At 40.6% G+C, this 9,551-nt stretch overlaps 2 protein-coding genes across 3 annotated transcripts in view; both read left to right on the top strand.

The window, feature by feature from the left end:
- Positions 1 to 284: 284 nt before the first annotated feature.
- nccrp1 (P1, F-box associated domain containing) lies at positions 285 to 4,859 on the top strand. The gene is made up of 6 exons (XM_005740136.2): positions 285 to 534; positions 1,578 to 1,658; positions 1,735 to 1,831; positions 1,997 to 2,092; positions 4,249 to 4,387; positions 4,470 to 4,859. Exons 1-6 carry the CDS (start codon positions 393 to 395, stop codon positions 4,614 to 4,616), a joined length of 702 nt encoding a protein of 233 aa, XP_005740193.1. The 5' UTR covers positions 285 to 392; the 3' UTR covers positions 4,617 to 4,859.
- Positions 4,860 to 6,119: 1,260 nt separating this feature from the next.
- The window catches only part of slc8a2a (solute carrier family 8 member 2a), a 32,191-nt gene continuing 28,759 nt past the window's right edge, over positions 6,120 to 9,551 (top strand). For both annotated transcript variants that reach the window (XM_005740137.1, XM_005740138.1), the window contains exon 1: positions 6,120 to 6,333. The gene's annotated coding sequence lies outside the window, so the exon portion shown is untranslated. The remainder of the gene's footprint in view (positions 6,334 to 9,551) is intronic.

Here is a 9,551-nt window from a genome sequence, read left to right on the forward strand (position 1 = left end):
AGTTCCTGAAAGACCTGCCCAATTCTCCAGTCGTTTGAGTAATATGTTGTGGTCAACTGTATCAAATGCTGCACTGAGATCCAGCAAAACTAAAACTGACATTTTTCCACTATCTGTATTCAGACATATGTCATCAATAAATCATGTGATGATGGAAATTCTTTTAAACTGCTGTGACTTTAAGAGGCCAGGGAGGCGCAGCATGTTGGCTTGCAACACCGGGGTGTGTCACAGGCAGACCTCCTTTAGTTAGTCACAGAAAATTTGCTACTGTTTACGTACACTGCCTCTATTGGTGGTTTGTGCTCGAGTGGGAGGAGGGGGCGTTCCAGATAAAACTACCGACTGGGAACTCGGAAACAGCTGTAGTGCCCTGTCACGCTATTTGCACCATGTCTGCTGCCGAGTGGAAGAAGAAGTGCGAGGAAGAGTGGAGCCTGCAGAGTGCACCGATGCCCGATGGCCTGGACTGGAAGTCCGTGTATGAAGCCAAGCCCTTCGGAAGAAATTTACTGATGAACCCTGCGCCATACGGTACCATATCACTGTTACACACGCTACGCTTGTTGTTTTGCTGTCTCTCCCTTATCCACAGAAAGTTTGGGTTACAGACAGATGGCATGTGTTGCACACATTTATGCTGGTGTGAATTCATCCCTCCAGTATTAGCGGGATTAAGTTAATAATTAATTCATTGTCTTTGGTCATTTACGGAAAAATGGATCCTGAATGCACAGACCCCTCCCCTAACTTGTTTTTGAGTACCTGTGTGCAATCTGACTAATGCAGAAGTGGAGAAGGGAAAAAAAACCTGATCTTCAGGAAGTTGATGTCTTCATACTTTAACTGGTGCTGTTTGGGTGTTTAGCATTCAGCATATATACTGTTGGTTATGTAGCGATATGTTTACAAACAAATAGATGCTTTGGGTATAGACATCGGAGACACTGTGACTTTAAGCCCGCTAAGCCAGTATTCTGCTGCACACAACAACTAAACTAGTTTGTGAAATGCATTGCTAACAAGTAAATGAAAACACAAACCCATCAAAGCATACAAAGTTTATGAAACGATGCCAATAGACACAAATCCAACGGTCAGAAATGGAAGCGTTATCTCCTCGAAACTGCGGCCACATTCAGCTTCATATACAGACGGAACAAAAGTTCCTGACGCTTCAGCAGCTGTACTTTTGACTTTTACTGAAAACATTAAGCATTGAGTTAAACCTCCTCGTCGTTTAAACCGTGCAGTATGCTGTTTTTAAGAAAGAAAGAAAACAGATCAACTAAAACGGCTGCTGTTTTTTTTTTTGCCTTGTTGTATAGAGCGCTTTGAGTACTCCGGGAGCGTAGAAAAGCGCTATATAAGAATCTGTCCATTTACCATAAAGATTAGATGTGAAAAAGCTTTTATGACCCTAAGACAACTGGAAACTGAGGTGTGACTCAGAATGCTGACTTAGTGTGTTTTTACAAAGAGGCACGCCCAGTGCTTGTCAGAAAGATAACTCTTTGTCTGTGAGCTGTGTATACTGGGATTACAGTGGCCAACATTGTCTCTTATTCCCTACACAGGGTTGAGTAAAGACATCCCACCACCTGAACCCGAACTGCCTGCCGTGCCTGACCGCGGACCTCCACGATTTCAGCCTGATGGTGAGGGACAGGAGTGACGTTAGCCAAAAAATGAATCAAATCAATGTGGTTTCATGACTAATCTCTGAATCCCCAGGCAACTTCACTGGTTGGACCACGAATTCGGAGGTCCTGCCCTATGATACAAGCGGCATACCTGAAGGTGTTGTGGTGTGTGCATTGCCTCGATACAGGTAGGTGTTACTTGGGTCAGACATTACCACGATGCTGGGTATAACCGGGATTATCTGCAAACATACTTGTAGAAATGACATTTAAAGAGTGGGTTGCTATATAACCTCTAGTTGTATAATTACAGTGGTAGTAAGTATAACTCTTGTTTGTGGTGGTGTTCCCAGCTGGTTCACCATGGAGCAGGTTGTGGACCTGAAAGCAAAAGGACTGTGGGACGAGCTGCTGGATGAGTTTCAGCCTGAAATTGCCATCCAAGACTGGTGGGTAAATAAACATAAATACAAACAAAAAATGTAAATAAATTAGTTATAGTTGTGACTGCATCATTTTGGTTTAGTTCAAAGTGAAACGATAGAACCTTTGCACCGAGTGAGTAAAGTGTAAAAGGGCCTAATAATGCTAACAGAGTTTGCATTGTCAAACAAGTTAAACAGGAGCAGTGTACCAATACCAGAGCCAATCCATATGAGCCTTTACCTCTTCTACAAAAAATGTCAGCAGTTCCTTTAGGGACACAGCAGAGGGCGCTTGCAGGCTAGTCCTCAGTGAATAAAAGTGAATGAAACTGAACAGCTAAACTAAGGATGCACAACTGCTTCTAGACAAAAAGATCACACATTATGTTACTTTTAGCAAAAACTGTAATAAAAGGACACTTAATGTACACACACTGGCTACTTATTGATCTGTTAAGGAGTCAAGCTCCTCAATTAATAGCATTCATTTCCAAATGGTTATTGGTCAACAGAGACCTGTGTGTTTGTGTGTGTGTTTCAACAATCTGCTGCTAGAAATTCCCTACTGCTGCTTGTTTCATGCATGAAGTCAACACTGTAGATGCTTTTTTACTACAGTCAAAACCCATAAAAGTAAAAAAAGCAAAATGAAACTGAACTATATGCATTCTTACGACCCCTTCTGTTAGCAATGTGATTAAAAACTGACAGGAAGAAAAGCTCATCCCATGACATGTATATTTTGGTCTCTCTTGAACACCCCCTATTAAACTGGAAGTCTCAGTCACAAAGGTTATTGGACAATACCAAGTGCTAGTCCTAGCTAAAACCATCAACATGGTCATTGTGCACCTTTCAGATCAACCTACCCTCACCAGCCACTTTAAGTGCACTGGCCAAACTTCATATTAACGCAAATACGTAATCAAGCCAGTCACACGGCAGTAAATCAGTGCAGGGGGAGGGGGGATTCAAGTAATTTTGAGCATGGAATGGTTTATGGTCCTCGGCATGCTGTTTTAAGAATTTCACAAACCGCTGATCCCCTGGGTTTCCCACACAACCAGCGGTAGGTTTTACAGAGAATAACGAAATATCCAGCAAGCAGCAAGTCTCTGGGTTGATGTCAAAGGTGAGGAGATGGACATAATGCTTCGAGCTGTTAGGAACTACAGTAAGTCGATTAACCAGTTTTTAAAACCAAGGTATGCAGAAGAGCATCTCTGAACGTACAATGTGCTACAGTTCTCTTAAGACTCTTCAGGGTCATAGTCTTTAGGATCAGAATTTGGCATTAACAAAATAAAAGCATTGATTCATCCTGTCTTATATCAACAGTCGAGATGGACAGTGGTGTAATGGTGTAGGGAATATTTTCTTGCCACACTTTGGAGCCCTTTTCCCCCCACACTAAACATAATTAAAATTCTACAACCTACCCAAGTATTGTCACTGACCATGTCTAACATTTTTATGTGTGTTGTACCCATCTTCTGACAGCTGCTTTCATCCCTCAATCTGGTTTCTTGAACATGACAATGAGTTATCTGTAATCAAATGGCCTCCACAGTTACCAGAGTTCAAATCCAGTTAAGTAATGTTGTAAAACAGATGTTTTGCATCGTATATGTAGAGCCAACAAATCTGCAGCCACTGCGTAATGCTGTCATGTCAGTGTGGACTAAAACCTCTAGGAATGTTTTCCCAGAATCTTGTTGAATTACCACACAGACTTAAGTTGGTTCTGGAAGCAAAAGGGGTTCTTATGCAGTACTAGCAATGTGTATGCAGTGATTGTTGTACAAGTTGAGACAATAAAGAGATGAACTCCAAGTTTAAAATGCTTGAATTGACACATGCGTGGCTTCTGTTTGCATGCCAAAAAGGAAGAACAAACAGACTCTCCTAACTTCACATATATAGATGTGTTTCCACTTAAGTGACTGAGCTAGATTAAGGCCCCCTTTGTCCCCTTACACTACAGACATCCTGGTGCCAGCATAATAGCACTCATTCCCCCGAAGGTCCCAGATATTTATACTATTTGTGAATATAAAGACATTCCACAAGCCTGGAGTGTATATGAGTGTATAGTAATCTGCTCTGAACAATTTAATCACATCACATACAGAAAATGTCTTTGAAGTTTTTAGGAAAATCTAAGTGTGTCATGTTATCAGGTATGAGGAGAGTCAGCTGCATGACTCAATCTACCAGCTGCATGTGAAGTTACTGGGTGCGGATAAAAACACAGTGATCTCAGAGCACACAGTCAACCCCACCGAGCAGCGACTGGTTTACTCTCACGAATGGAAAGAGGTGAGACTCTCATTTCTTTGCCACTACAGTGCACAGTGCTGTATTCCAGCATTTCAATGTACACATCTGTCTTGGCCTGCAGGTGTCACATGTGTTCTCCGGTTATGGACCCGGCGTGAGATATGTCCACTTCTTGCACCGACTGAAGAACAGCTTCCTAAATGGTTTCCACAATACACAGTTCACTGGCAGTGCAGTGATTGTACGACCAAGCAAAAGCAGCCCATAGGCTAAATCTTACAGTGCAGCCATATCTGATAATGCACTCAGTGTAATCAGTTTCAGCAATATGTAACTGCATTTACAAAGGTTGTCATGACAATAATATAATGATGGACACAATCATCAATATTTGATTACTGGTTTTATGGGAGGCATGGAGGTGGGCCAGGAGGTGTAATTCACAGTTTTTTCTGAAGATTCTGATATGATGCAATAATAAAACATACAGTTTTCTGGTTTGAGAGTTGATCGTTTCTTTTAAGTATTTACATATTTGGGTATTTAAAATATTAGATATGTTTGTGCTGTGTGTAAAACACTAACCATGCACTCACTATTTTTACTATGTCAGGAGGTTTTATGAAATTCTTCTTGATGAAGAGCTTATATGTATGATTTATAAATATGATTTATGATCATATTTGAATGTAAAACGTGTTCATTGCAGGTTCTGGTAAGAATTATTTTTCCCAAATGTTTCTTGAAATTACAATGTTTTAATAATGTCATCCATCAGATTTTTTTTTAACCACTTATCTCCTTAGAGCCCGGGGCAGGTCTTCAAGGATAAGGATAAACATAGTCCAACATTTTCTAAAAATCTGTTATTCATTCATTCATTCATGATAAAGGCAGTATATTTAAGATTCATTAGTTATTTTTATGCCACATCATAAATATCTGTTCCACATAACACCTATCACTGAAGATCTAATATTACCTTTGTGATCAGACTGTCATATTAGAAGTAATGCAAAGGTTCAAATCAAATCAAATCACTTTTATTGTCACATCGCATGTGCAGGCACACTGGCACAGCACATGCGAGTGAAATTCTTGTTAAGTACAAATAAACGAATTTATATTTAAATGTTTACATTTGCTTTGTTTAATGGTTACATAACAACAAAGCATCCAGAATGGTGACCATACTGTACTCTTAGTAGCCTTTTGTTTTCTTTCCAGTGGTGCTTTCTGATTAGAAGTGATGACGGATATACTTGGATTTTTACTACGAAGAGCTCTGTGCATGTTATAATATGAAAAATATTAACAGTGGCCTTTTTAGAACAAACAAATATACATTAATAGCAATAAACTAGAACGCTTTTCAGACCAGAGTAAGACTTTATTCTGCCTGAAACTCCTAACAAGAGCTTACAATGTCATTAGTTCTTGCCACACAATTCTAATAAACTGTATTTCAGCACATGAGCAGATTCTACCCACAAATATAAATATTAGAAGGACAAAAAGTGGGGTTTTAAAAAATTCTGGGGAGGAAGCAAGCCTTCAGGAGAGCACGGTAACATCAACGTCTCATTTGTGCATTTTAATCTGCTTAAGATGCGTTCAGGCGCTCTCAAAAATTATTACATAAACAACGACGTTAACCAGATTTATGTGGCGGGAACAAAGTCTCTTTGACGTTTGAGGTCGTGATTAATATATATTATTTCCAGTCTCAGAAACCTTTGCTCTTGATCCACTTTAAAAGCGTACAGTCCAAAACACGATCTCGGGAGGAGACCCTGAAGGCAGCACGTCACGAGCCGCGTGGGCTCGCAGCATCACCACCTCTGTTAGCCACAATGTGAGTTAACGACAAAGTTCACTTTGAGAGTTCAGCCTGCTGTCGACGCCGGGAAAGTTTAACCAGGACGCGTTTCTAGACTTTCTGAAGCAATGGCAGCCTGTGGTGGAGAAGTCCCATAAAGCATAAGGTAAGACACGAAGAGAAGGGATGGCCAGCGAACAGGTGCGGCGGACAAACCGCGGTTGTGGCGGGCTGCTAGAGGCTACGCCCTCGCGATCCATGTACAGTTTTGATAGCTAACATTAAATAGGGCCGGGGTCACCACGCTGTTACAAACCTAATGACTTTAGCGGTTAAGCTGTCAGTCACACCAGTGAATTAATTATCTATGTAATTATTTTCTATTATAGAAAAAAAGTGAGGTTAAAAGTTGACCGGGATTTTTAAAATTTAAAAGCAATCTTGCGTCAAAAAGGAATGGGTTCGGGAAGGAAATAGTAAGCGGTGTGTGGCCGGTAAAAACAGGAATATAAACATTATACCTCTAAACAAGTACCTCTAGTCCGTATTTATTAAGCCCATAATCTTTACCGTATATTTGCGTTATATAGTACAACTGGAAAAACATCTAGATGGATCATCACTGGTAGCTGCAAGTAAATGTTTGATGAGTGCTTGAAAACGAAATCTAATCTGCTACAGCTCCACCACATGTGTGCATTATAATTCATACCAGAACCTACTTACTCTCCTTTACTGTCCCATGAGTCCAGGATGCTCAGAGAATGTGTGTTTGTGTGTTCCCGCTGGACATTCAGAGGTTTTATATGTTTTATTCAGAAAGATCGCCCAGCTTCGTCCCTGACATTTAATTCTGATAAGGGCTGGACTTCAGAGCTGACATTTAACTGACAGATAAACACTGTTCATTTAGCAGATTGGCTTCACACAGTATCCCCACTCACTCATCTCTTGTGTCCGCCACAGCCCTGGCTGGCCATCGGTGTGTTAAGAGTTGCTGATGTGTGAGACAGGAGGCGCTGACTGCAGATACATCCCCAGTGCTGGATCATTATATTTGCTTAGAGAGATTATATCAGTTATATCACTTTTCAGACGAGGATCCAAAAAAGCACTATGATTATTCATTTTCTCTTTGTAGTTTTTTGGCATACACTTATCTCTTCTGTTGTAATATAGAGCTTAAATCCACTCCAATCAACTAGGAATGCAAAAAAGGTTGATGTTACACTTTGGGTGTATTTGAAACAATTAAATATTATGATGCAATGTCACATTTAAAGAGTCTTTGTAATGAGGAATTCAATATTAGGGATGATTATTTATTTGAGGCATGATGACATATAGATATTGAATATCAGTACCACGACATATATCAGCGCTAGTGGCTAATGTCAATCTGTTGTTGCTTTGTCTTTCTGTCTGAACATTCAAAAATAGTGTGACGATGAGCCGAGTGACCCTGTTATGAGAACAGACAACCAAAAATATCCTCATCAGCATCAACTATTGTCGAAATTTTTATTTTATATTAGCCTCACAGTTAGAGCGTTGACGACTACCCACCTCAGCACTCGGGGTCCCTGCTCTGTAACTTGTTGCTATGGTAAGAGTTGATTATGAATACATATGAAGTAAGACATTTATTTAACAGACCTGTTGCAACTGTGGCACCCTGTTACAGTGCCATGTTCAAATTCAGTGAACTCTATAGACCTGTTCATTCACAAGTGTTTATTCAAGCAGATTGCACAATTAGGTGCTTGAGTCCATACACATGTGCGATGAGAAACACCTGGATTAAAAGTGGTATGGTCTCATGCTTTTTCATTCTTCGTCAGTTCTATATTTTTTAAACAATTGTTTTAGTTAAAGCCCAGTTTTCATGTTGTTTGCAGACAGACCGTTGCTGTCTTGCTTATGTGTGATATCTAAGCACAGGGAAGACAATATGTGTTGGGGGTTCAGGAGGTAAATCTAAGTAGTCTACCACTAAAGCTCACTGACACTTATCCTGAAATGCAAGCTCCTTCCCACAGACTCACACGTATGTGAGCGCTCAAGTAAACCAATGCGGCAGCATTAGGTGCAGTCACCCATATGTGCACCATTCGTGAGTGCCAAGGGACAATGGGCTATACTACACCTTACATTTCTCTCATATTTCACATGCGATTCCCCTGCATGTTAATCTCCAGGATTAAGGAAAACCAGGGTCAGGGTCTTATGGATGATACTTCTTTTTGAATTAGATTGGCTTACCTTGTTTGGATATCAGTTGTTGAATAGTGCAACAGTATTAATGAGCCCAGTAAACCTCTGCCACATAAATCACAAGTGAACAATTTCTGTTTATTTTGAACTTGTTAAGCTTGCTGTGATGTATAGTATTTATCAGTTTCTCTGTGAGTTCGTGTGATTGATGGGAAAAGGAGAGTCGGTGCGTATCAGGGTCTGTTTTGTTTTCATTGACTCGCTGGTCTATTGTGTTTGCCAGCCTGCTGGCTGCCTCTGCACATTTTGTTGATCTGAACCAGGTTGTTTTCCTGAATTAACATGTTGTGACTTTTATCCTTCACACAGTGAAGGATAAAAGTCACCTTTCAAACAAAAAAAATAAGTTTGTAGCTTGCTGTGTTTCCATTCCCATAATCTATGTTAGACTTCAGGCAACTGTGTGATGTCACCCAGTTAATGAACAGTACAAGTAACGTATTCACTTATACTGGGTAATAAGTAGAGATTCTCTCTTGAATGAGTTACAGCAAAGGGGGGGAAAGGAGTAGAGATGGCTTACAGGGGTAAGGTGCTGATCGTATGTATCTGAGCTATTATTTTGCACAGCCATCAGTATGTATTTGTATATTCAGTCCACTGTTTATGTTTATGACAGTTTCCTGAATATTGCATAACAGGTGTCCCTGTCTGGGTTCATACTGAAGCTGAGAGTGCTGTTCCTTCTAAGGTGACAGAGCCAGTGGCTGAGCAGGCTGTCTCAGGTAATGGAAACCTCAGGAGCCGCTGTCTGCTGGCTGTCAGCCGCTTGTCTCCCGACCTCCTTTCTCTCCGCCCTCACCTCCGGCCCCATGCTGACTTTCTCTGTCCACCTGCCTTATCTTTTTACAGTGAGGTGCACGTGGAAGTCCCAGGAAAAGCAGCTGTGTACGTTTCTTTTTTTTTTTTTTTTTAAACACAGGCACAATGAGTCTAGAGAGAGAAACAAGAGACGGAAATGGTTTAGAGATGTCGAATGAATTGTTTATCTCAGAGTCAAACTGATTAGAGAGGAAGAGAGACGTTAAACTCTGTAACCCTTCTTTAGTCTGACAGTATGCAACTAAAGCTGCTCTGGATGTGTACACACACATATATGTATGTATATAT

Source organism: Pundamilia nyererei, unplaced genomic scaffold (genome assembly GCF_000239375.1).
Source record: "Pundamilia nyererei isolate P.nyererei 1_Seehausen unplaced genomic scaffold, PunNye1.0 scaffold00097, whole genome shotgun sequence".
NCBI lineage: Eukaryota > Metazoa > Chordata > Actinopteri > Cichliformes > Cichlidae > Pundamilia > Pundamilia nyererei.

Coding starts and splice junctions, on each gene's coding strand:
- nccrp1 (XM_005740136.2), top strand. CDS start 393: ATGTCTGCTGCCGAGTGGAAGAAGAAGTGCGAGGAAGAGTGGAGCCTG. Junction 535..1,577: donor GATGAACCCTGCGCCATACG/GTACCATATCAC, acceptor TTCCCTACACAG/GGTTGAGTAAAGACATCCCA. Junction 1,832..1,996: donor TGTGCATTGCCTCGATACAG/GTAGGTGTTACT, acceptor TGGTGTTCCCAG/CTGGTTCACCATGGAGCAGG.